General features: G+C 43.4%; 1 protein-coding gene across 5 annotated transcripts in view; it reads left to right on the forward strand.

Moving 5' to 3' along the window:
- The window catches only part of MEIS1 (Meis homeobox 1), a 111115-nt gene that overhangs the window by 42406 nt on the left and 41244 nt on the right, over positions 1–27465 (forward strand). For all 5 annotated transcript variants that reach the window (XM_042796055.1, XM_042796054.1, XM_042796056.1 and 2 more), the window contains exon 8: positions 16346–16491. In XM_042796055.1, the coding sequence (XP_042651989.1) occupies positions 16346–16491 (146 nt within the window). The remainder of the gene's footprint in view (positions 1–16345; positions 16492–27465) is intronic.

Genomic DNA, 27465 nt, shown 5'->3' on the forward strand with positions numbered 1-27465 from the left:
CGGCAGGAATAATAAAGGAGTGGCAATATTTGCCTGCCCCCCATATCTGTGTAATGTCATTTCCAAAGGGCTGGAGTAGATAATAACAAATGTGCTTTCAAGTATCAGATCAATCTCTTGAAGTGATGGGGAAGGCTGGATGCTCTGATCTGACGAGTGCTGGAGAGTGTAATACAATCCTCGTTGCAGCAGAGAGAATTGTATAAATGGACAAAGATCTGCTGATTACATCTCTTGCTAAAGTGTTAAGTAAAAGATCTGGCTATAAGAAATGGTGGGTCTACTATTGTCTGGTCTTCCGACTTGTTTTTATAGGGGTTTTCACAGGAACAAATACCAATTACCAAAATAAAAGCAAGCAGTGTGGCCTGTCCATATCATGGTAGGACACATGCTCTTGAGTCAGTGTGGGCAGGAAGCTTGGCAGGTCTGTCCCGTACCATTGCCATTGCATCTTTATCTCTCCTGTTCATTGTTTGCCACTGAGTGCTTGAAATTCCAGTTTCCAAGTAAAAGCTTCCTGTTTCTTACATTTACATTCAGTTTGGTAAGACATAAATTTAGCTATCTATCAAGAAGGTTTTGTTTTTGTTTTTTTTTTTTTTTTTCTCAAGTAAGGCAAAATAGGAAGAAGAAATTAATTCTGATTTGATGATAAGAGGTAGAATTTTGCATTTTCCCATATTCTCAGTGGCAGGAAGCGTGAGGTTGTATCCTCATGATAAGGCGATGGATGGGAGCTAAATTCAGCCTTTGCATCCAGATTAATTTTAGAAGGGGCCCTGAAGTCCAGGTCTTGTTTAGAAACAGAGATGAGTATATTCAGCCTTCATTAGCTATAGTTTCCTTGCTATAGCCTCGCTTCTTGTAAGTTTTTACTGTTCTGTGAAGTATTCAAAGCTAACAGTGCGCATATTCTTGCAGTCATCTCAATCCTGAATTTCCCTCCAGAGAGCTTCTGTTTCTCTCCATTGACTGTGGAGGGACTTGGGGAGGTCTAATCGCCTCGCTCAGGCACTTAAATGCTTAGAGTAAGGAGAGATGAATCTGTGCTAAAACTTGTAATTTCTTTAGGAAGGAAATGTTTGCTCTGTGTGCAGAAGAATAAAACATTTCATATTGCTGAAGATTAGAAGAGTGGGCTCGGGCATTGCATGTGTGGGTGAGACTGTGCCCTGAGCATACTGGCCTGAGCAACTTGTGATACTCGTTGTCTTTGCTGACCTGTATTGGTAATCTGAAGTGTTCAAAAATCTTAGCATCCATAGGAAAGGGGATCTGCACATTTTTAAAATATAACTCATGGTGGGGGCAGTATCTGTATTCCCGTGCCTGGCTCTCGGGAGGCCAGGTTTCGGGCTTTCTCTGCCATCAGGAGGTTGCTGCCTTCATCAGTGTGTGTGGTTTTGGTGGAAGGTTTTCACGTGACTCTGGGAGCTGAGGACTTAAATATAAAACCTGACAGATGGGGTTTGTGAAGCTTGGTAGCCACACTTTGCTCAACTTCCAGCTAAACAGCATTGAGGTCTTTTATGAGATGAAAGGCTCCGTGAGCGAAACCTTGAAACCTGTTGCTGAGCTGATGTGGTAGGAATGGCCATACTCAAAACAACTCGTGGTTTTGCTTTGTTGTGCTTTTTGGGCACAGGGTTCTTTGGCTGCCGGCACCGCAGCTGCTGGGATTCTCTTCACGCATCTTCCTTGTCTGCTTTTAAATGTAAAACCAGAGTTTAACCTACTTCCACTCCAAAGTAACAAGGTGCACGTGCAGTCCATTTAAGCATATAATATGTATTCAAAAATGCTAATTTGTCTGCTTAGTTTTGTAGCAATCCTCGCTAGCAGATGAGGTGGAGGGATTTTTTAGTAATCGCTATTCTGAATATAGAACTCTTATTTTCATACTGAAAATGAGCAAGTCCTCTCTCGGATGCTGTCCTGAAAAATATATCTGGTTTGTGCACTATGACCCCGCTGTGCCACAGAAGCCTTACATTCAGGGCTTGCTTCCTTGGGAAGCTGTGAGTGCAGAGGCTGGGGAGGGTGCTGGGTTTTGAGTGCTAGAGGTTTGCGGGCGCGGAGGGCGGGCACGTTGCTGGCAGCAGCAGTGCAGGCTTTCATTCAGCACCTTGTCAGTGTGCCTTAGCTGTGATCTTGAGGGATGGCTCTCCAGGGTAAACCCGGGTAGGGAGCTGAGTGAGGTGCTTCCAGGGATGTCCCGGTGGAGGCGGCTTCCTTGCAAGCTGTTCTTCTTGCCCCGCAGGAGTCCTAACCTGCACCGATCCTTACAGTGCCTTGGAAAGTTGGGCTTTCCAGCATGCTTGTTGACTGCTTTGAGAACTTCGACTTCCTTATTTACAACTTGTGTCATCTTTGAGCTAACATGTACAGCACCCGCTGTCCTGAGCCTCTCCTTGCATGCTCTCACAAGAGGTTCCTGTGCGACCTCGAATGTGCAGAAAGTCTTCAGGGCTGGTGAGAGGTGACCATAAGGGAGAATCTCCACATGGTCTTGCAGGAAAGAGCGTATTGCCCTCTCCAGGTCTATTTTCCCTTGTTCAAGTCACTGCTGAGATCATGTTCATTGCAAATGTGGTGGTTATGTCAAAGTCTTTTCCATAGAGACTATTAAATAAAGTATAGGTAAGAATGCTTTTTAGCTGAACTTTGAATTTCAACTGGTGGTTATAGATGAAAATCTCTGCCTTCTTATGCGCCTAAACCATGAACTGCATGTGAAACTGGTCAGGCAGTTAAAATAAATGACAAAACTCAAAGTTGCTCTGCATAGAAAATGGCACTGTGAATAGCAGTGGTTGGCGACTGTTCAGATAACCGGCAGATACTTGTGAAAGCGTTTCCCGGTCTCAAGTGAATTGCCAGGTTTGGCATTCGTGATTATTGCGCTGGTGTTGTGATGGGAAGGAGTGCAGGTCTGTGACTGGAGACTTAATTTTCTGCCTGAGAAGCCCCGGTGACCCAGTCTTAAGACAGAGACACTTGCCTTCAGGTTGTAAGTGGTCAGCCATACAACAAAAGTTGTGTGCGGATGAAGCAAGCAGTTCACAAACAGTTGGAAAATTGTGTTTCCGTTCTGTTCGACGTGTGATGAGTTTATTAGAAGAGACACATTCAGAGTGACGGTGAAAACTGGAAGTAGTCTTCACTAGAATTTGACTGTTGCAGGATAACTTGAATACAGGTTTGCAATATTTTCTTTCCTTTTTATGCGTGTCTCTATGTGTGTCTATATAGAGAGATTACAAATCTGTCCTTATATTCATCAAAATAGTCTGCTAATGTTTTGCCTGCCCTTATCAAGATGCAGAATGAAAGGACTGCTCTGATTCATATTTTTAAGGGATGTTATTCTGACCTCAAAAACTGATACTTCCTTAGACAGTGCCAGAAAGCCCCTTCTGTGGTTTCAGTCTCCATTTCTTCAGCAATTAAGAATCAGGTGGCATCATAATAACAACTGATTTTAATAGCCTCTTTAGCCACCTCTGTCATGGGGAGGAAGCATACAGGGCTTCTGCAGAGCCCCGGAGCTCTGCGGTGTGACCTCAAGTGACCAGACGCAAAAACCAGTGCAACTCTTGAACGGAAAGGTCTGCATCATCCAAACTCTGCTGACTCTTGTCCAAGAACACACTGTTTACCTGTTCCTTCCAAATTGGTCAATTTTCTGCAAGGCCAAAGTGTTATTTTTTTTTTTTTTTTTTTTTACTTTTATTTTTTTTTCCTTATCTCAGTGCAACTTGGCTGGTTTTAGTGGAGCTGCTCTTCACTTACATGTAGTTGCACAGCAAGGATCGTGTTTTCTGTTTTGGCAATCAAAGCTGAATATTCCCACTATCAACCTATATATTCCCTCTCCTTTGTATCTGAAGTTATTTGCATATTCATCTGAAAATATGCAGGCTGACCACGCCAATCAAAAGCAACAAATCTTACCAGTTAACTCCAAAATACATCTTGCTGAAGGCAATGTCTGAAAATAAATTACCATGAGCATGAAGCAGCCAAGCTTCTGTCTGGCTCTTGAGATGTGTACCCAGACCTTAATGAAGGGTGGGGTTTTCCTTATCCTAATAAAAAGATTTTGTTTGGGAAGGTGAGAGGCAGAAAGAGAGAACGTATTTGCCCGATCTAAATAAAAGGCTATTTATGCCTAGTACATTGGCAGAATTATTCCAGAGTAATTCATCCATGAGAAAATATGATCCTTGTGTCACTGCCAAGGTCAGAGAGACCTATGGTGATCTGCAGAGTAAGTTCAGGTCACCCAAGTTAAATCTGCCTAGGGGCTGACTTAGCTCGCACACCACATTTTTTCCGAGATTAATAAAAGCAATCATCTTCTGTAGATGAAGGCAAGGCTAAGAGTGTGGTCAACTCTCTCCTTTGAGCCGAAGTCTCGTGTGTTTCCCCTCTCCTTTCCAGGTTACTCCTTCCATTTCCTTTCTATTCTTCTCTTTTCCCGGCATTTACAGGATGCTCAGAAAAGTCAGTCTTTTCCTTTGTGTGGCAACCGGTGCCTATAAAACCCTTCTAGTTGACAACTGCATGCACAGGAAGGGCACGGGGACACTGCTGGTGTTTCACCAGGAGCAGTGTTGGCTGCCCGCTTGCGCGTGGTGTGTCCTTGCACATTACTTAGGAAACATATCTTGAAAGTTGGGGAAAGAAAACTGTGGTACACGATAGAAATATATTCCTTGGTAACCTCAGCTGAGAGGGTACTATCTGAGCAATAGGGTGCCTGGCAGAACCATTCTGAAGGTGAAGCTGATGACTTTGTAGGCACTGCCAGGCTGCCTCAGGAGGAGACAGATCGGGTGGCGAGCTGGGCAGATGACAGTCCTCTTCCCTCACTGGCAGGTGGAAGGGGCCAGACAAGGTCCTCAGCCCTTTCAACGAGGATGAGGTTGCTTCATCAGAAAAGCGGGATTATTCTTCCATGTGGTCTATACCTGACATGGGGAAGCTGATGCCAGTGGTTTTTAGCCTGCCAGAACATGAGGTTTTCTTTAACTTCCTTGGTTACTCATTCATGTCATTTAAAGTACACAAAATTATTAAAGCAGGCAGTTTTTGCTTTATATCTGTTTCTACTACTGTCACTATTAGAGATGATGACAAAGGCTGTGAATTGAAAAAGAAGCACCAGAAATCTTTTTGGCTTGCTTTTTGAAGGATGCTTGCATTTTGTTTATTTTTTCTTTTAAGACACTGGTTAGTTTTTTGCTATGGCTCAGCTTTGCTTTGAGATTTCTGTGGGATTTTGGTTAAACACTCTTATTGCAAAGGAATGGAGTCAAAGAGAGATGAACTGGAAATGGCTGAGTAACCTCCTTCCCATCCTTTATCCCTCTCGCAGTTAGGACTCTGATGCCACTGGATAAATAATACTCAAATTCTGGAGTGTACCAGAAGTTCTTCCCTTTCTTCCCACCAGTTTGCCTATTCAAGGTAATGCTAGGTAGCTGATGTCTAGGAATACGTAGTGATAGAAGATGAAAGAGGTAAAAAATCAGATGTGCGTGCACCTATAGGTGATATTCAGGGGATGTTTTTAAGTGTCCAGCATTGATTTGACTTTGCTTTCACCTTCATTACATGTTTTGGACTCTGACATCTGACATTTGTTCCTGGATATTTGCATTTGTGTTTGTTGTTTGTTTTAATTTGGAAAAACCCCACACCCTAACCTATAACTGCACTGTAAAACAAACAGCAAAACACCAGAAGCTGTGATAGAAAGTCATAGGAAACCAAAGACATAGCAGTGACACAAATACATTAAGCTGGAGCCAAAGGGGACGTGCTAATTTAGTAAGACTGAAGTGTCTGACAGGGCTGTCGTTGCCTGCGTGCCCCTGGGGGGGGACCATGAAGGGAGCTCAGCTTCGGTGCTGAGCCTGGTGGCCAGTCTCAGGCCATGAGGAGGAGGGTCAAGACCTCCCCATCACCATTACTTCTCCGAAGGGCTCTCCGGGCCCCCCGAGTTTCCAGGCTCAGCCATGGGGGCTGGATTCACGCCGGCCACCTGGATGTGCAGGGGCTGTAACCTGACCTGCCCCTCGGTGCCACCCCACCTCCCCGCGCCCAAGGGGTGTTAGAGGGGGTGAGAAAGTAGATTCCGCTTTCTGGGGGGAAGTGTCTGTAGCAGAAGGGGAGTTTAGTGGTCTGAGCGCCACGGTGGTCATTGCTTGGTCCCTCCCAGCCGTGTAGAGCAAGGGAAATCTGGGCAGAGCGAGCAGTCCTCTTCTCCAGCAACTGCTGCTGCACCTTACCCAAACCGGGGCTTTCTAACCGTAATTTGTGCAGATGAGCCCAAGCAAAGTTCAGCCTGGCTACTGCTCTCAGCTGTGCTTTGGTCGCCGCAGAAGGACACCCACAGGTGCCCTCCATTTCTCCTGCCTTGCTGTACCGGGTGCTGCCCGCGTGAGCGGCAGGCGAGGCGGTGGGAGGTGATTTCTGAAAGCACCCCTCTCCTGCTCACCATGCTGAGCGGGGCCCGCGCCTGCCCGCCAACGCCACCGTGCCTTTGCTCTAAAGCCTGGCTTCAGGTTTGTTTTTCCCATTGTGGCCTTTTTTTAAGCGCCACCTCAGCAGAGCTGATTTGCCTTTTGTGTTGGAGCGGGACAGTCAAGTGGAAGAATATTTTGTGTGAGATTGGCTCTGTCAAATCTACTTATCTCCTCTTGGCTTCTGCACCTCCTTCCCAAGGAGCAGCCTCCCGCTATTGTCACAGGCCCTCCAGAGCGACCAGCTTTTGCTGGAAGAACAAGAGCGGTGGATTTAGAACACCAGGCAGCAAGGAGCAGTGGGGACAGCACAAGGAAAACGTTCTTAATTCTGTCTACACCCTTCCTAAAAGGTCTGAGAGAGGGTTGCATATTTTGTAATTAAGATGTTTTTTCCTGAGCTTATTATGTGCATGGTAACGTAAGGTTTTGTCTTTGGGGAGTGAGGCAGGCTTCTGAGCATCCCAGGCAGTGCTAGGGCAGGGTGAGGGGAGAAAACTCACTGTGCGGTCCAAATGCTGTCCATTCAGTCATGGCTGCAGAGATTTCTAACATTTGCTTGGAGAAGAGGAGCATGTTTTGGGTCCAACTCCTGCCCCGTTCATGTGGAGCCCAGGTACTGGAAGATTCTCAAGTAAGTCCCTGTCATTCTGCCCTGCTCTGCCCAGTAGTTTAGGCCACCACACAGGTATCTAATTTCCATCGGACCTCAGAGACAGCTTGTGGAAATGGTTCTTCTAAGCGGACATGGCCAGCACTCTTCTCTGCCAAAATTTTCAGACCTGTGAGATACAGGGTCCTGCATAGGGAACCATCAGACTGTCTCAGAAGGGTTTTTGGATTAATCCTCCATAACAAATCAAAATTGTCTTCCTCTTGTTTTAAGGATGAGGAAATAATTAATTTGTGTCTTAACTTCAAAGCCAGATGTCTTTTTGCTAACTGCTCAGTCAGGAGGGTTCAGTGGCTGTGATTTGATGGAATAACGGCTGCAGTAAGTGGATCTTTTATAAGGTTGTCTGAGATGATGGGTGTTTTCTGAAGCATTGGAAATGGCAGCTGAGATGTTGTTACTGTCAAAAGAGGAAAGGCAGGTGAGGTGGGGGGCATTTTATTCTCATCCCTTTTAATTCTGCCTTTTGCAGTTGCAAAGTGACCACTGTATGTGGGGAAACAGAGTATGTGGTGCTACCATGGCATGCAAAGTGAAGTTTAATGTTAGTTTTCTTTCAACCATGTCTTGGTTTTCATTGTCAAATGTTACTGATGGACTAGGGATAGGGAAAATAATAATTTATTGGTTTTGATACTACTTTAAAATGGGTGAGAGGAATAGAAAAATATATATTGCGTATCAGCAAGAATTTTTTCACTTGACATAAACCACTTGGGAACTTCCTGTTGGAAATATCTCACGTGCACTTGGTAGATCATGAATCCTGACTTGCCTGAGCCACAGCTAGACTAATTTTCTTCCATTCGTTATGGTTATATGACTCCTGTGACATATGGGATCCAGCCCTTCAAAAGAGAATTTGGGTCAAACAGCATCTGAACTATATTTTCTGCAGGGTACCCTGCAGCTTGAGCCAACATTGGTTGGTCTTAAATTGGCCCAAAATAAAATGCTTTAGTTTGGTTCAAACAATCCCAAGCATTTTGGTTTGTCTTGTCCAACACTAAAATTTTCAAAAACTTTTTTTCAGTAGAAGAAGATAATTTTGAATTGTTTGGACAGTGTCAAGGCTCTGGCGCATATTTTCTGTTGTAAAACGTTAAATCTACAGCATCATCTCATCTGGAGCAGGCATGTAGGCAGGGCCCAGAGCAATTTAGCTGTGTTTAGGGGAGAAAGCCTATTTAAATGCTCCAATGTAATAAACTGTTTCTACAGATAATGCGTCCCTTGGTTTATACGTAATATGCTTCTGATCTTTGCTTTGAGCCTCTTATAGCTGCATGTGCTCAGTCCAGCAGTCAAGTGTCTTAGGAGCTGGATAAACACAAAGATAGAACCAGTTGTTAAGGAGCTACAGAGATTTACAGGCGCTGACCTCATGGCCATTTGGGGTATTTGCTGGGCATATTTCCCCCATGGCAGAGCAGTCCTACGCTCCTCCTGCTGCTTCTTGCGCTCCTGCTTTGCAAGGGAGCAAGTCCAGCCGAACCCAACAGTGGATTTACCCTTGTCTCAACCATTTGCTGTTGACTTCTCGTGGAGAATGCAACTGGTGGAACCGTTAGCTGGGAGAGCCAGCTGTCCTGCTGAGGCTGGAGAGGATAGTTTTCAAAAAAAGACCTGTATTTGAACAAAAGGAACAGCATGACTGAACAACAGCTTTTCACAAGAAGTGGTAGGGTCGTTATGCTGGCTTTTAGGTTAGGGAAAAAATCCAACCTGTTTAAGCTTTTTACCATTCTTGGTTAAAGCAGGATGTTTATCTGTTTAACCAGATACTTTTCTGTAGGGTATTTGCTTCCAACTGCTCAAAGTAAACTTCTGTTGCCGACAGCAGAGAGCTGTTTGCTTCCCATACAATGAATTACTTTCTTTTTGATATTTATTTTGGTGCATAGATGCACAGCTCCAGAAATACCACACAACTTACCCATAATAGAAGAGTTTTCTGAACCCCGTTAAAAATTTCTGTATTGTGCAGGAGAAGAGGTTTCCTTCATTTCAGTGGCTGAACAAATAAAAATCAGTAAAATCTGTGGGGTTTTCCCCCCTATTCATCAATGCTGTTTCTACTCTTTGCGTAGACAGCTAATTTGCTCTTTGCTTGCCTGAAGGGAATTCAAGTCAAAAAGGAGGATCGGATTACTAGAAAAAGGTGCTCCTGTCTCTAAAGAACAAAGTACAATGATTCAAGAAAAAAACTTTGAAAATTTGTCAAGTGTCAGGTTGTAATTTATACTTGTCCAGGTTACTCCATCTATGAATATTTATGTAGGATATTTTTGCAAAAGGATATTTCCTTTTAGTATCTTGTAAATATGGATACTATCTGTGACTGACAGCCTCCTACTGTTTATGTCATGGTCTGAATCCTTACATGAAAAATGCACCACATCTTCTTAAGAGATATGTGCAAACCCAACCACATGGTATTTGTTCCTTGTAATGCTCATTTTCAACCTTGTTGTTCCTCATTAACTTTTTATTAAGTATATTTGAGAAGGCTTTTTCCTTAAGGAATAAGGAAAAAAAAAAATCAGTCCCTCATCAACACCATGTTTCAAATTCACAAGCAGACCTACATCATCTTTTTAAATAATTTTTGGGGCTGTTCTGTAGGCCATTCTGTGTGCTGAGATGATTGCCATTGACCTCCAGAACTCCTGGAGCGGGTGTCTCCATCACATCTGACTAATAGAAAATGGGTTTTTTCCTGATAAAGGAATTGCACAGTCACTTTAAGCTTCCTGAAGTACCTTTCTGCTGGTAGCCCCATCCTCAGCTCAGGTGCCTTGCTTGGGCGTTGGCGGGTTGGGAGTAGTCACAGTGGATTAATGTTACGTATGCAATATATACATGCATGTGTGTGTGTAAATTTTAAAATCTTATATTTTGGGGAAGTCTTCTAAACTGATATGCCTTTTCCTGTCAAAATTTCTAGTCCCCCTCCACAAATAGGTACAATTTGGATTACCAGCTGAACCTGCATCCCCAGACTGTGCCAGTGCCATCCAGCTCTTTCCTGGTATACCTGAGCACTCAACCCCTTTTGCTGCTCAGCTTGCCTCCTTCCCCACCTTGCTGTAAGGAGGAATGATCATTTCTGAGTGGTGAACTTGTCCTCATATACTTGTGGACATGAATATTAACCACACTGGCTCACGTCGGAGTCATCTGGGTGTGGCTTTTACTCACCACATTCCTTTGCCAAGTTGGAGTTGGTTGTGTCAAAAACGAATTAAAAAAAAAAAAAACCAACAACAACAACAACAAAAAACCCAAACAAAACCCCAAAACAAACAAACAAAATGCCAAACCCCAAAAACCTCTGTATTCTTCTTTGATTGCCCAAGCCTATTCAATGCTGGTGGTCTGAAATGACGGTCTTTGTTTTAGGTCTTGTGCACAGTAAGTTGTGGCAGATTCTCTCTTGCTCTTGTTTTACAGAAAAACTAGTTGCATCCTGCTTTTTGAAAGTTCATAATTTTGTACCTTATAGGAAAATTGTAGTTCACACATAGGCCTCGTTTTGCTCTGCAAAATGTCAGTGTGGTGGATATGTGGGCATCCAGCAAACTGGAGATGTGTTTCTGTAAGGGATAACATAAGTAAAGGTATGGAAATTATAATAGTTAATCTGAATTAGCACACAGCACTGCAGAAGGGTTAAGGAATGTAATTTGGCACTTAAAATCTCTCTAGTACATTATGCTGCTTAAAGTTACTAATGAATCCTGCTTTCCAGTTACCTGGAAGGGTTACTAAATAGAATTGGGCACTTGGAGGTCTTAAAAGAGAAAGGAACCAACAGAGCTATGGATGGACAGTGAAAAGTTAAATATTTGCCTTCAATAATGTCGGATTTCTCATGCTAGCAGAAGCAGGAATTTGAGGAACTCTCATCTAAATGCTTTTAAAAAAAGAAAAATGATGATAGAATTTTAAAATAAATCACACTCCTGAAAAGCCCACAAACTTTGGGGCATCATGTTAGGTGTTTCAGTTCATAGCACCAAAAACATTGCAAGTCTAGTACAGAAGTCAATAGTTTTCATCCAAACACAATGCATATTTAAAATATACTAGCTTATTAAATGCAAAAGTAAGTGCGAACCATGAAGTTGTTCTAGGAGGCAGAAGCTGCTTCTAACAGGACGGATTTGGAAACATAAAAATAAGTTCAACACGGGGAGATTTTAGAGGACACTGATTTAGTCAGTTCACTTAAAAGTTGGTCTGGGTCTTCCCAAGCGCTTCTGGGTACATATTTCACATTTTCTTCAGTGAACTCCTTAGAGCAGTGGATTTAGATGCTTATCTGGAAGTGGACTGTAAAAGCTGGAAGGTGCTGTTCATCATGTGGTTCTGTGGACCTCAGCAAAGCCGGTGCCCTCCTCTTGCCCCCTCCCAGCCAATTGAACAGTGGACTCCAAAACCTCTCTCAGTTCTCATGACAGAGGTGTGGGAAGCAGGCTTTTAAAGAATAGTATGTTTTTCTTTGATATAAAAAATATTTGTACTCCAAAGACAGATTTGATCCTAGGATAAGGCTACGTGCAGTGAGAAATAACCTGTTGTATCTGGTGAAAATACTTGGAGTAAAGCTATATTTGGCAATTTGCTATGGAGATTTCTAGTCACTTAAAATCATCCGAGGATGTTAAAGAGCTACATGTAAAGTCATGGATTTTGTAGCTGAGCAAAGGGCCAAGGTTTTTAGGACGTCTGAATTTCTAACCTTTGTGAAACATCCCTGACTTGAGATTGGGACTCTCTATGTTGTATCTGGGCAGCTTCTGTGGTCGAGGTCTGAGGGTGGGTTTGGGAGCTGGAGTGGCTGAAAGTTGCCCAGCTGTGCCACACTGCCTGCCTTTCCGACGTTGCAGGGTGATGACGTGATTTCGGTTCGGTGTGGAAGCGAGGGAGGAGGCTTTGCATTGCCACCAAACTCCTGCACTGGCCACGGCTGCTGACGGTGAGCGCAGGTGTCAGTCTGCTCTCCAAAAGCACCTATTTTGCCAACAGAGGTTTATAACAGATCACCCAGGGCAAAGGAGCGTTACCCACTTGAGGGGCTGCTGTAAACTTGGTTGCCCTTTGCTGCTTCTGCCTCCGATTTTTGGGGGAGTGGGAGGGGAAGGGAAGTTGTAGGAGGCGATGGCGGTAGGGAGGGGGACGCAGTGAGAGGAGCCCCCGCTGGCATGGCCGGCCTGACCCATTCAGCGGGGCTGAATACGATAAATGCCGCTTTATCCTTTCTTGAAAGGAACGAGATAGCGCGGCCTAAATGCCTGGGTGTGCTTAAATAGGGACGCCAGAGTCGAGGGCGTTTGAAATCGGAGCTCCCCGACAGCCGGGGAGCTGCCACAGGTCACCTGCCTCGCTCCATGGGGACTGGCCCAGGTCTGGCAAGAAATCGTCCGCAGACAAATTATAGTACAAATCCCTTTCTTTGTTGGTTGGCCTCTTTCACTGGACCGCAGCCTATAAAAAATTGTGTAAAAACAATTCTTAAATATTATTTGAAAGGGCAAATGGCCACGCTGAAAGGTTTGACAGTTTGACATATAGCGCCTGGTTTTGTTCGCTGGGGAGTGGATGCGCGGAGCCTGGACTCTCCTGCTCCTTACAGGCTCCAGGATTTTTTTTTAAATAGCGTCTAGTTGCTGTGCAGAGTTGCTGTGCTCCCAGCAATTTGACAGGCAACGAGTCTGCTTCAGTGATCTTAAATCCTTTTAGACTAATTTGCGAGCGAGCAGAAAAACAGCTAGCACCTTCGGATCCAGCGCTCAAAACCACAGAATCAGGTATTGCCAATTAAAGTGCCATTTCCAACCATCATATCAAGACAGATTACTTGCAGTTTCTCTGATAATGTCATGCCGTGCCTAAAGAGAAGGCGAGCCAGGGTTTCTCCACGGACAAAGGATCCGCATGGACCAAACTCATCAGTGACCGAGGCAGTGGGAACGTGATGTTGATCGTGCATATGGGCAGCATAAATGCAAGTGATGCGCCTGCCCCCCGAAATAGCCATGGGCCATTTTAAAGAGCCTGTGGCCCCTCAGTCACTGGCCTACTAGTTAATTGCCACACGGACTTCATGACACATGGGCAGATAATATGACATTTTCGGTTTCTGTCACTAGCAAACGCCACGGCGTTGCTTGCACTAGTTGCTAAGAAGCTGTCAGAAACCATTAGCAGCTGGCTAAAGTTGCCCTATGGCATTTCCTCATGGCATCAGCAAAACAAGCATAAATCACCCAGCGGAGCCTCCCGCTATACTAATGAGGCTGTAAGCTTGTTTATGGACTAGCATCATTTCTATGATTATTTCCACCTTTTCAGTTCGCCTTCATTTGGCGGCAGGAGAAGTCAACTTCAGGAACAGAGTCGCCGCTGACATTTTACAAATGCAGTTCGTAGCTGCTACCATGTGGCTGGTCAGTGGTGCTTCAAGTTAGTTTAGTGATCTTTAAAAAGAGGAAAAGAGGGGAGAAAAAAAAAAAAAAAAAAAAAGAAGGGGGGGGGAATCTCTGGAGACCTCACAGAGGTGAGTATATCGAGTTGCAAATACTAAAATCCACAATTGACCATTTAGACTTCTCTCTGTGGTTTCAGTCTTTACGGGATCAATTTTCCATTTAAAAAAAAGTGGAAGAGGTTAAACAATTTATAAAAGTCTACCAAAGCATTTGCTCTTAGGATAGCCGGGTGCTTTCTTATCCTCTCCCTGCCTTTCACTTTCTCTAACTTGTGTCGGACGGGGCCAGGGTTTATTGTTTTAGGCTTTTCTGAACATGCACCAGTATTTACACTGGATTGAAAGCATTTGCTTCCAATGAAAATCTTGTCTTAGATTACAGCCCAGCAGTGTAATTTCCCTCCCAGATGGGAGTAAAGTAGCAGTATTTGCCTAAAAACAGTAGGAAGAACAAACTGTGCATTAAGCCAAGGCTGTTTTTGGCTTGAGCTAATGATGTAACAGAAACCTTTTATTTGGGATAGGTCACCGCCAGGGATTGAAGGAGGTGATCTGGCTCGCGCTTGAAAGGTTTCTCCATTGTATCTACATAAGTCTTCACTTAAAAAATCCTGTTCCTAATGCTTCTGCTTTCATACAGCAGAAATAAACAGGAAAGGTTCTGGGGAGTGTTATAGGTGGAATGCAGAAAGCTTTTCCTCCCCTAATGGAGGATATAATTCAGGTGCCCCGGAGGCATGCTTTCAGGAATTCTCTTGCCCGAGGTAATGGGAAGCTAAGGCTGGTTGAAGGCCTTGATTATCTATTGATGCACAAAGCTGGAAAAAAAAGTCATCTCCCTTGGATTATAGTAGATATTTCCATAAATTATCAATGAGTCCTCCTCCCGTCAGGCATGAGGCGATGCCTGCTAAATTAATCTGAAGGGGGTTTGAAATGAGGAGAGAGTGTATTTTAAAAAAACGGGGAGGGGGGGAGAGGGTGGGTGGACGATTGCAGGGAGGTGGTGAAAGGCAGTGTCATTAGGTTAGAAGCTTTTCATTTTTAATCAATGAATGCGTAATACTTTTCTTCTCCTTGTTTGCCTCTCACAGACAGAAAGTGGATTAGCCCGTGGAATTTTAAATGCTGTTGAGTTGTTTCCTTTGCTCATGTTTCTTTTATGAATTATTATTTTATATGGTGAATTGCTTCTCTGTATAAAAGCCCTTTTTTACATACTGGGCTTTCAAAGAATTTGTTGGATATCTGATTTCTTCATAAAAATCTTGTTTGTTTCTATAACTACCCAAGTTTACCATTTCATTAAAGACACAGGCCAAGTCATAAGGACAATTATAAATTTGCCACAGTCAGTAAGGTACTAAAAATACATCACTAATAATAACTTTTTTTTTTTTTTGGTGCTGAAAGATGTTTAACAAATCATAATTTTGACAGTCTACATCCTTTCTTTTTTTAATCCTTTTTTTTTTTTTTTTTTTTTTTTTTTAATTCCTAACAGAGATAGGTTTGATTCAGCCCAATTCAGATGACTTTCTTGATCATTCTTGCCCTGGGGAGGTGTAAAAAACCACTTGCCTAATAACATCACAGCTCCATGCTGCTACAAGTACAGTGTCCTTGGAAGCTAGCATATACCATTCAATCCACGTGCAGAGAATGCAAAGACTGATTTGCTCTGTGGACTTGTTTATAAACTGCGTTCACGGTTTGAAACAAAAATTGCATGCAAACTGGTGGGGCACTGCAACTTTTGTTTTCCTTTGACTGCTAGCCCATCAGCCCAGACCCAGGTTGGCTGCCATGCAGTTATGTCCTCACATGGATATGTTGCTAATGTGATGAGAACTGTCTGAGACCTTCTTTGCATTAAGGAAATTCATTCTGCATCAGTTGTTGTTTAACAGGAGCAGACACCTATTAGGGGTATGGCACACCAGCACAAAGCAGGGTGTTAATTCCTATGGTGTATGTCAAATTGATACCTACTTATCCCGCTATGAATTTCTTGTGGCTGGGGCTGCGAAGGGGGGAGGACAGTTAGCTACTCCCCTCCCACCAAAAAGTCAGGGGAAGACGAACATCTATAAAAGACTTGACATAAGGGACGCCCAAATCCCTCTGGTTATTTCTGAATTTGGGGAGAATATATGATGTTACAAGAGAGCTACATTCACCCCGATTTTCACATCCTGGAGTGAGACGGGGCACCCAACTTCACACATCATGGGGATGGGACACTATTGGTACTTTCCTAATTGCCATCTCAGCCAAAGTAGCCAATTGGGATGAATTTTTGCAAAGTGACCTAGAGCGAAGAAAAGCAACCGTTCCCAACTTTGCAAGCCGAATGCTTGCAATTTTTCATTTTTTTTTTTTTTTTTCAAAGCACTTTTTGTTTTGGGTTACAGTGGCAGAAATGGCCACACTGTCCTTCAGGATAAATCAGAATGGGGCCGACACAGTCCTGAGACCCTCCCTCTCCCCATGTCTCTTCCCCCCCATCCCCTCAACCCCTGGTAATTATGGTGTTAAAGAATTTATACCTCATTTAAATATTCATGCAGTTTATACCCAAAGCCAGGCTTCGGCTGAAGTATATAAAGGTAGCATAAGTCAAAATTTGATTCACTATATTTACAGGTGACGGCTTGGACAACAGTGTAGCTTCCCCCAGCACAGGTGATGATGATGATCCAGATAAGGACAAAAAGCGACATAAAAAGCGTGGCATCTTTCCCAAAGTAGCCACAAATATCATGAGGGCATGGCTGTTCCAGCATCTAACAGTAAGTGAACTCTAGATCACATATGCAAAATAAAACATGGAAAATGTCATAGTTGTAGTAGTCGTAGAAAGCAAAAAATACATATGATGTTGCTGACAGGCAGCTCAGGGAACTTTTCCAAGCAGAGTTGTTGTTGCATCATTTGCTAGATGCCAGGGGAAGAGCACAGAGCGTATGCTTTTATGGTTTGGGGTTTTCTTTTTGTGTGTATTGTTTTTAGATATTTTTTTTTTTGTTCGAGTCGCAGTTGTTAACAGGACGTCACCGCAAAGTGTGACTAAGCTTATACTAATAACCTCGGAGACCTGTCCTGCCCCGCTGCTCTCACAGCTGCAGCTCCCCTTAGCTGGCATGGGAATTGCTGCTTCGGAGCAGAGAGCAGCATTCGGCCCCTGGTTCTGCGCTCTGGAGAACCACGGAAAATAATTGGAGAGATTAAAAACAAAGCAAAAAGCAAACAAAGACCTTATTCACATGTTTGTCAGAGATCATCAGAAGCTTCACGATGAAAGATCTGAATGTATCTGGTTTAATAGCAAAGTATAATTTTTTTCTTTGAGATGTTCTCATTCCCAGAGTGTAAGTTACCCCTGTGTTTAATGTTATAAAGGGGTGGGGGGATGTGCAACTATTTATGTTGCCACAGCTACCTGTATATTTTTTTATTCCTGGAATTAGAAATCAAAGCTCCAGACAGGTGTGTGGGGTTAAACTGGATGCTGGAGCTTCTTTTAAGGCTTTACATCGTGTTACCACACCTTCTAACGTTAGCATTTAGAAAAGTGTTTCTAATGCCATTCTCCTTTTTCATCATATATTGTGGTGATCTGTCACTGTGTTGTCATCCACTGTGGGCATGTGGGCCTTTAGCCCCGGGTTTTCCATTTGAGCTTTTCTGGGCCAGGAGAGGGGCAGTGAGGGGGTCTGCAGGCGGTAGCAAAGAACAGCTCTTGCCTCTAATCCCAGCGGTTGACTCTCTCCCCTGCCTGTAGTTAGGGTCAGGATGAAACCAGAAGCCAGCCAGCTTGCCCAGCCCCGGTGGGAGTCCTGCCAAGGGCATACCCATAAACTGGAGGAAGCGCTCACGCGCATTGCCCCTCCGTCCCCTGCTGAGCCAAGAAACCAGATATCTGCCGTGACTCTTGTCAGCAGGAGGATCAGGCAGGGAATCCTGCCCCGTGCGGTCCTGGGTTGCTATGAATGAACCTTCATGCCGGAGCAGTCTTCCTCCGTGGCTGGAGAGAGCCTCGGATATCTCCAAGTTAATCTCTCCTTCTGGCAGACTCTACGTCAGCTATGCCCCAGATTTGCCAGCTCCTTAGCCCTGTCCCTGGTGCGTTCAGTGCGTGGCTCCCGAAGGCTGAGGTCCCTTTTGGTTTTGGTGGCTCCCCAGTTCTAGGTCCTTGCCCAAGAAGAGCTGGCAGCTGGGTGTGTGTCTCTGCAGGTAGATGTGAGGTGAAGGACATCTGCCTCCAAAATGGTCCAGGGATGCTGTGCTGGCAGGGATGCTGTGCTGGCAGCGATGCTCACATCAGCCTGGCACAGCTGATTTAGGTTCTGGTTTGAGGAGATGCCCTGGGAGCTCTGGAGTCAGGACAAGGCACACCTGGGGACACTGAGCAACTGCATGTCAGTCCCCATAATTCCTAGCTGAGGAATTGCAAATTAAATAGTATATTAATATTTTTTTTTCCTGGAAGTGGCCTGTTGCTCTGTTTGTGCTAGTAAATTAAACATCGCCCAGGCCCAGGAATGTGATGGTCTGTCTTGTTAAACTGCTTGAGCTGTCTCCAGCGTGCTCTTAGCCTGGGCCAGCTGCCACCCTCCAGACCCATTCCTGGGAGCACATTAGAAGACAGCAGAAGTGACTCCCAAAAGACCTGATGGCAGGAGCCACCCCATGTCCAGGCTGCAGGTGGATTTTCACTCTTCTGCATGGTAACAATGTGCAAAAGAGAAGATGAGAGTGCCTGTGGAGCTTGCTGCAGTGCTGATCGCTGCCCCTGGGAGACAACATCTGGACATCTGCTTATGAGATGGTCTCTCCTTCTGGAGGGCTCAAATACAGAAAGAACCACTCCCCCCCCACCCCCCCAAGGACCTAAGCAACGAGGCTGCTGCATTTTTCTACCTTGCAGGACTGAGCTAAGGCTTGCTTTTAAAAGCCCACCATCCCTTATGCAGATTCGGTCCAGCCAGATGAAGCATGCAGATGTATTGCAAGGCAGCTTTCTCTTCTTCTGGCAGCATCGTGGTAGCTCCAGGCTCATCTGATCAGTTCAGTAAAGCAGAATTGGTTTACCCAATCCAACCGTCTCCAGCTAGGATCTTGAGACAGACCTTTCAAATAGAGTCTAGGTAAGGTCGTATACAGTTTTCCCAAATTAAAACAAGGCTGGACAACACTGTAGGCTCTTCGAAGCACGTGTCTCAGGTGGGAGTGCTCTTGCTGGGGTGAGACGGCACCAGAGAAGTTGTGCAGGCAGAAGAGCAGTGGGTCTTGTGTGTGGAGGACGGTGCCCTCCAGGTAAGCACGTTGATAACACGGGGAAGAGTCAGCACTACAGTTAGTGCTAGAGCAATGTAACATGTTGACAAGCTGCTTGTGGTTCTTTCCCCTCTGCCAAAAAAAAACCCAGGCCCAAATCATAGCTGCAATTAGAGCTGAGGAGTAGAAGGGCGAGAGACTGGAGGAATTAAGACTCCAGTTCATTTTTGAGGGTGTCAGGGCTTCATGACTGCTCTTATAACCCTACACACAGGCATGGCAGTGTCCTCGGGTGGGTTTCTCACTGCGGGAGGTCAGTCTTCCTCAGGACTGGTCAGCTGAGGAAACTAGAGATCCCACATCGTTTATTTATTTATTTATTATTAGCGAATTCGGTCTTGCCCGGGGTAGACATGAGGTCCTCCATCAAGCAGGAGGTGTGGAGAGATAGGGAGGTGGCTCTGTTCGGGCAGGGGACACGTTGGAGCAGGTGATCCCTCGCTTTTGCCCCCAGCGCTTACCCTGCCTTCCATTTCCCATCTGGAAAATGGCAGGGAAGAAACGAGCAGCGGCTGAGCATGGAATCCAGCATCCCCTTGACCGCTGGTGCCTCCTAATTGGGGTGTTAGTTGGGAACCCTCCTTTTCAAAGGCAACTGGGTTTTCTTCCTCACAATTGTAATATTAATACACGTCAGTGGCATGGGATTAAACAAAATAGACAGTAATTACTGTGTCTGTCATACTAATGATTAATGGTTGGAAAGACTTAAAATAAATGTTGGACGAATACAATCTTTCAGAAGTGTACAGGCTGGTTTAATTCCTTCTATGCAATTATTCCATCTCCAAGAGTACTAAGTCTTCCTCTGTGTACTGACTTAATTTTCTTAGGTTTGTCCCTTAGTTCTCATTTCCCAGTTAGGAGGAAATTCCTTTTTTCTTTATTGAAGGAAAAAAAAAAGTCAAATGCAAAGCTATAGCCTCTTCAGTTGTTGAAGTGTTTGGGCAATAGTTGCCACTCGGTGTCACGCTGCAGCCCCCCGTTATTTTGACTGATGTGCAGAACCGAGTTGATGTATGCCCAAAGGGTAGGCAAGCACTGTCCTCTGCGGATGCAGGCAGTATGCTCTGAAACACTTCAGGGGATAAATTCATCCAAATTGCCCTTTTGTTTTTTCTTCCCCTTGGAATAATAACAACAACAAAAAAAGCCGCAGCTAAAACAATAGCAAAAGTAGTTACCAGACTTACTTAGGACTTCACAGGATTTATTTTTAACTATTTGCTGTTCTGCCATAATTTTGATTACATGTCTGAGTTGGCAGTTAGCTGTGGAGCTTGTTGAAATTTTTGATGGTAGATTATGACACCAGCCTGTATATTTTGAGGTTTGTGAAATCTATTTTTAGGATTTTGCTATAAATTTGAAGTGGAAGGAATGGCCGGTTACTATTTGAAATTAAAAAAAAGATAAAATAAAAAGAAAAAAGCTGCTAATAGTTTGGTGAAGAAGTGAGGACGTGCCCAAATGGTAAAAGTTGAGTCAAAAATAATGGGAGGCTTGTGGGGTGGCATCAGATGAACATCAGATGCCATGGCAGGGTCTCGAGGGGGGACTGGGGCAAACCAGTCGTGTGTGGGAGCTGGGATCCAGAAAGTTGCCCTAAGGATAATTTCAGGGTGTGATGCAGGTGGCAACATTTTACAGGCCCTTTTCTTTTTCTCTTTAGTATTTCTTGGATCACTAACACTCAAGGATCATATCTCACCACCATTTTTCAAGCAGATCTCCTCACTGTAATATACAGCCCTCAGCAGGGATTGTGAAATAAGGGAAAAGGCTGTAGGAAGGGAAGGGAAAGAAAAAAGAATCTCGCCTACAACCAGATCTGTGCAAATTTAATTGTGGCAACAGGATTAGTTTCTGCTTCAACCCATAGTATGCTTTTGTCCCAGCAATGGTATCTCTTTGTTCAAAACTAGAAGAAGGGAATTTGGGGGGGTGTCTTTTCAAGTGTTTTGTTCCTTCTTTGTGAATTCTCTGCATCCCTTAAATCCAGCTTAATTTAAAATGTTGGGATTCAAACCTCATTTTGGGGATTATACGATGTAATTGGTGTGTTGTATGATGAGTATTTGATGATCTTCACGTTCATCATCTAATCAGGCAAAAAAAGCCATAAAATTATAATCCCAAAAGATGTTTAATAACAATTTAAACTATTGAAGGCTTTATTTAAGCACATTAGGGGATTATAGACTACTTTTTTTTTAATGGTGCCAAGAGGTAGATTCAAGGACTTCAAACACCTTTTAAAAAACAAATTGCTATGATTTAAAAAAATGAATGGGCCAAGGATTTCTTTCATGTAAATCCCCTAATTTAATCATTATTTTAAACTGCTTTTAAAACAATTTCCTTAAGAGGTTAAATCTTACTGAAATGGGAGACTGAGCAGAAAGCAGAAGATGTGGCTGAAAGCTGTTGACTTTACAGTAAAAGTGAAGGGTTTTTTTCTATGATGTATCTGGATTTTGAATCTCTATCGATTGCTTGATACCATGCTATTAAATAAGAAAACTTATAATAAGCAGTATACAATCTATTTAGCAAAGCTGTTATTTGTTTAAAAGAATTTATTGGAAGCAGGTATTTGAAAGAGGCACTTTATGTCTGAATCTAGCTGAAAAAAATAGTCCCCATCGCTTCAAGGATGCTCTTCTGATGGAAAAATACTATTACACTGCTTAATTCTATAAGTTTTGTTTATGTGTGAATATTTTACAGACTAGAAACTTTTTAAGGTTAAAGAAAGTGGACTTCATGTCTTCTCTCATCCCTCCATGGTTATGAGCTTTTGCCTTGGGAGGAGCATGGGGTTAATTAGCCTCACTGCCTCTGCTCCCATGCAGGATGCTTGTCTGGTTTTGGAAAGGAGTATAGCAAGAGCGCAGATGGGTACAAAACTAAGCTGCTGAAAACATAAAAAGGGGAAATAATTGGCTAAAACCAGTAAGGATTTTCTTTGCTCTCCTCTTGGGAGGGTTTGGAAGCGTTAAAACAAAACACCACCACCACCACCATCTACTCACCCCAAAAGTACAACTTACAGTGAGTCTCTGTCCTGCACTGATGCTTGCTCTGCAAAATGCCAGAGGAGTCCTGGAGCTCATCTGCGTATCAGGGGTCATATTTCCATATATTGGACTCAGAATGGGGGGGGTCCTTCCCCTTTATCCAAATACGCACGTCTCCTCTTTCACTTGATTTTATTCCGGGCAAAGCTGCAAAAACCTTTCTTCCACATCTGCAAGACTTCTTAGTGCCACCTGTCCTGGATTCCTGGGAAAAGCCAGGTGTTTTTAGCTTGCCTTTGGTCGCCTGTGAACTGCCATCCCCTTGCCTGGGAAGGTGGGAGCCAGGGCTCCTCCTGCTCCCGGCAGCGGGAGGACTTGCCAGAGCAGCGAGCAAAAACATCCATCACAGGTTGGAGCAAGTAACCCACAACGAGGGTCCTCAGCTCCCTTCTGCTGGCAGAGGTGCTGTGGAAGTCATCTTCAGTGGGATAAAAGGGGACATGCTATTACAGGAGAAGGGAATTATTTTGAGGCTCTGTCAGAATTGAATTGAGATATCCAGAAAGGAGAACAAACAAGATTTAGGTAACTTGGTTTGAATTAACTTCTTAACCCTTGAGCCCTCCCTGAGTTTGATGGAGGACAGTGACTGTCAAAACCTTCAGCATTTTCTGTAATATTCCTCAAATTTGTTGCTTTGACCTGCTGTCCAGCCTCCAAGGATTGGTCCATTTTCTACCGTGGGTGAAATTGGCCATTTTTAAAGAAAACTGTTGGTTTTGGGGGGATACCCTTGGAATACTGTTGTTGGCCAGTTTCATGATTTCTTGGAAGGTGCATGTCTCGTGTACTGAGGTCTCATGCTGTCCCGTACATTATTTAAGTTGTCAGTGCTGAGCTATGCTACAAACCTTTGGTTTTAGACCAGAAAGGGAAAATACAGGGTGCTTTAGTCAGTTGGTTCAAGGAAACCAGATTCCTCACTTTGCCTCTTCTCCCGTTCAGAAGCGTGGTGTAGTTACCGTTTTGTTTTGTATCTGTGATTCAATCTCATTTCTGATGAAGACAACCGTCATGTTGTCTTAAACTACATGGTATGAGACTTCTCATCCTGGGTTCCTTGCAGGTCTCAGGAGAACAGCAGTGGTTGAGGGAAGTGTTTTGGTTGAAATCAGAAGGTAGCCAACAGCCTGGGCTAGATTTCAGAGCGTGTCTATTCCCAAAGGCCTATCTTACCCTTCTCCCAATTTCCCCCAGTTTCCACTGTGGAGGCACTGTTGTACCAGTGTGGAAGCCACCAGCACATTAAGGAATTTGAATTATTTGGAAGCTGCTGAAACACATTAGTATTTACACACCCGAAGAATTTCACATCTGAGTAGAAGCAAGGGAATACTGAAAAGTTGAAACATGATAAACATTAATTCAGATGTTAAATTACACTTGCTCTCGTTGTACTAGAACTCCTTTTGTTTGCATAAATATTCTGGGAAATGAGTTTACCAGCAAGAATGTTTGCAGTAATAAGAATTTTTAAGTCAACAGTAGATACTTTGCTTTCTTCTCCACCCTCTCCTTTCTTTTTCTATTTGCAGCTGTGATATTTTGTGTGTGCAGCTTAATTTTTGAAATTAGCCTCCTCCAGTCAAGGCACAGAAATGTGTTACGTGATGTACTGTCTTTTTGCAGTCAAAGCAGATGTACAAAATTCAAGTATCACATTTTGAAGAGGGAGAGGGGGAGGGAAAATGTTTGACTAGCAATTTGTAAATCTGGAAGTATCCACAGAAATATTTTGGCAAATAATTTGCAATATGAAGTACACCAAAGGCAACAAGAGTATCTTGGCAAGCAGTGGGTGAGCAGGAAATGAGGATAAAATCATGGCCTTGGTTGCTCATTATTAGTTGTTTGTTTAGCTTGTCCTCTAACACAGTTGCTACAAAACAGCCTGTGCTGATTCTCAGATATGCTTATGTATATAAGTGTCAGTGTTAATTTTTTGTTGGCAATCTCCTAACACTTGAAGGAGTTTCACAGCACACCAGCGTAAGCTAGCAAATGACTTAATCAGATCAGGTAAAGTGCCAAAATATGAGGTACCAAACCAGTTGGGCACATGTCTGATGAGATGTGTTAATCTGTGGTGTAAGATAAGCTGCCTTTCAAGTAGGGTCACATTTGGAAGTGGCACATCAAGTTGTGTAAGATGCATTCCCTTGCTCTGGCATAGAGTATCCTACATCTGTTTGGCTGAACTTAACCCTTGTCTGAATGAACCAAAACAGTGATATTGAGGTGAATATAGTCTATTTGTTGCTCCAGGACAGACAGACGTGAAAAGTCAGTTGATTTTTACCCACTTAAAAGTTTTGTTTCCCGTTTCATGCATTTACCTCCAGCTACACAGAACATACACTGTTATAGCTTACACTTTTTTTCTTGTTGCATATATTCAAGAAGCCCTAGTTCCTAATTTTAACTGGTTATATTTACTGTCTGCCTGTCAAAATTACCCACGGAAAACTTTTCTTGAGGAAGGGAATTTTTTCTCATTGATGGGAAGTTAAAATTTTCCATGGATAATACCATCTTTTCCCCCAAAATGCTCAGCTGAAAATCCAGTTTTCCTTGTATTGTTCAGACTTGTCTTTGCACTTCCAGCTCCTCACCCTGTAAGCTATAGCAGTGCTAAATGTATGTGTAGAGAGAAGGTAAGCAGGCAGAAAAGAGTTTAAGTTAATATGTAGTTACCTAATTTACCTCGCCTTTTGCATCATTGCCTGATTTAGACCCACAGTATTTAGCAGAGCACTTGTTTCACTTCAGTGGTGGGCCATCATTTTAATAAGGCAAGGTCTAGGAGACTTCCCACTGCATCTTCTGCTTTATGAACCAGAAACTTCTGCCCAGGAGACACTTCTCAGACTTTAGGTATAGCATGACTATTCCTTTCTTGGCTACTGGTTGACCTTATCTTGTCCAGCCTGTACTGCATAAAACATTTTGGAAATATGTTTTAAAAAAAACCAACAAACCACCAATTTACTCCCACTGTGATACTCTGTACCAGTGATGCAAAAAGGAAGATTGTCACTGTAGTGGCACTAAAGTGTCACTTGAGTCACACTAATAAATTCAAGTGTCTGCTCATGAGACAAATATATTTCCCAAGGACTCTTTCTGAACTCAGAGGGGAAATGGTGGGACTCTGCCTTAGGTGGCTTGCTCTGTTCATTACCTGAAGTCAGCTTTGAAGTGAAACTCTTCTTCCTAGACAACCTGTATTCATGTCAACTGGTACTTTTGGGGTCCCTAGGTGATATTTTTGGGAAGGTATATGCTGTATTAGGTGAATCTGGCTAGTTAATAGGTTTGTTAGCAGAACTCTACTTATTTCCCAGGAACTTTGTGCTGATCCAGGACTTGCACTGTGTTTGCTTGGGAATGGCAAAGAGGATAAACCCTTGATTTTGTTGTTGAAACCTGAGCATGGGTCCATCGGTGCAGCAGGTCGTAAACCCTGGAGAGTCATAAGCTACAGTTGGGGGCAGAATAATTTTGAAACTGGTAATAACCCAAATCTTAGGATTCTTAAGAATAAAATGCAATTTTAGTAATGTTTTCATAAACAGTGGTAATGGCGGCATTTTAGTAAACAGTGGCATTAGTTGCATCAAAATTGCACCACATTGGCTTTTAAATTACTCCACCTGTCTGTATGAATAGGATTTTCAATGTCGAGGCACACAGACAGCTGCTGCTAATGTGGGGTTTTTTTCTCCCTGTGCAGATAATGCTGGCAAATCTACAGCCATCAAGGCCTGGTTTCTGATGTAAAATGGTACCTGACCTACTGGCTCTGGTGCTACAAAAGGAACAGCTTTAATTACTAATCGCCGTGTTTTAGTTTTGTACTTGTTGATGTAAAAAATGTCATCTTAGAGCAGCGTAACCTCTGGTTCACTTCCACCGGCGATGGTACACTGGCTGCAATTATTTTCAAAATAATTTGTGTTGCTCGGTGGCAGCTTGCAATCCTGCCTTGTTAGCGTGCAGATAATTAGCAGGGGTCTGGCCCTTCAGGTCCCTCTGCCGCTGTGTCCCTCCGGTTCCCCCGCACCTTGGAGGACCGTACCGGGGTGAGATAGGAATTGCACTTACAAATCCCACTCGATTTATTTGTAGGACCGTCCCTCCCTCCTATTAGGCAGGTGTAATAGCCAGGAATTCATGGGGCAAATTCTGCCCTGGGTTGTTCGCCGTTAAGCCCCCAGGAAGCCGGAGGGGTTACGCGGAGGCAAAGTCAGGGCACACTGCCTCATCTCTCCAGTTATTAACTAAAGGATGCCGTGTTGGCTAATAGGGCTGATGTGCTTCCTGATGCCATTTCAATGAGTTGAGTTTGGTTGGGATGATCCGGTTACAAGCCTCGTGCCAAGCTTTAAAAGGGTTAAAGGCAATAATGGTGCCATTAAAAATCCAGCTTGCCAATGAGCTATTTTGTGCGAATGGTATAAATATAAGATACACTTGTCTGGCTCATTTGCAAGCATTCTTTTTGACTTCTTTCACACAACTGGTGTTTTTGTGTTTAATTTAACAAGAAATGAGTAGTAAATGAAAGCTGCTGCCTGAAATCCCACTGTGAGCGTGTTTTGCACTTGGCTCCCCAGTGAAAAGGCAATTTGTGAAATTATGTGATAGAGTAATTAGATGAAGCCAGGGCTTCTGATTGTTGCCATGCTTATGTGGTAAAGGTTTGCTGGGGAAAAAAAAAAAAAAAAAACAAACCACGGATTATTACCCTGGCAAGTTGGCTCAAAGCTTCTTCATTTATTTGTAAACAGAATATTTAGTGACCGCATAGGAAGTAGCTGTAATCACCAGCTCGTAAAGAAACCACAGCAGAGCTTTTGGATTTTTACAGAGTGCTCATGTAAAATTTAAGCTGGGAGGCAGAATCCCTGTTAATGTAATTAGGATCTAATTTACCACCCTTTGCACACAGATGTAATAATGTCTAGATATTTATTCTATCTTTAAGCACATTACATATACCTCAGTGCAGCAGTTACTGAACAGAAACAGGTGTGAGCACTTTCTGGATTCATTTTTAGACTGTAAACACACAGCGATTTAAGGGGAAATATTTACCAAAAAAAAAAAATGAGGGGAAAGAATGTCTGAAAATGAGGCAGTAATGGACAGTTGCCCTTTATGTACTGATGGATTTCTCAATGGTTAAGTAAATTAAAGCAAATGCTAGAAAAATCAATAGGCTTGCAGAGTCTTGGTTGTGCCTCATAGACTTCAGGACAGAATGACAGATGTGGTGCATATGACCCATTTAAGTATTAATGCTTGGGAAATTGCCTCTGCGTGCAAGGTTATAGGCCTAGAAAT

Source organism: Tyto alba, unplaced genomic scaffold (genome assembly GCF_018691265.1).
Source record: "Tyto alba isolate M040663 unplaced genomic scaffold, T.alba_DEE_v4.0 Super-Scaffold_22, whole genome shotgun sequence".
Taxonomy (NCBI): domain Eukaryota; kingdom Metazoa; phylum Chordata; class Aves; order Strigiformes; family Tytonidae; genus Tyto; species Tyto alba.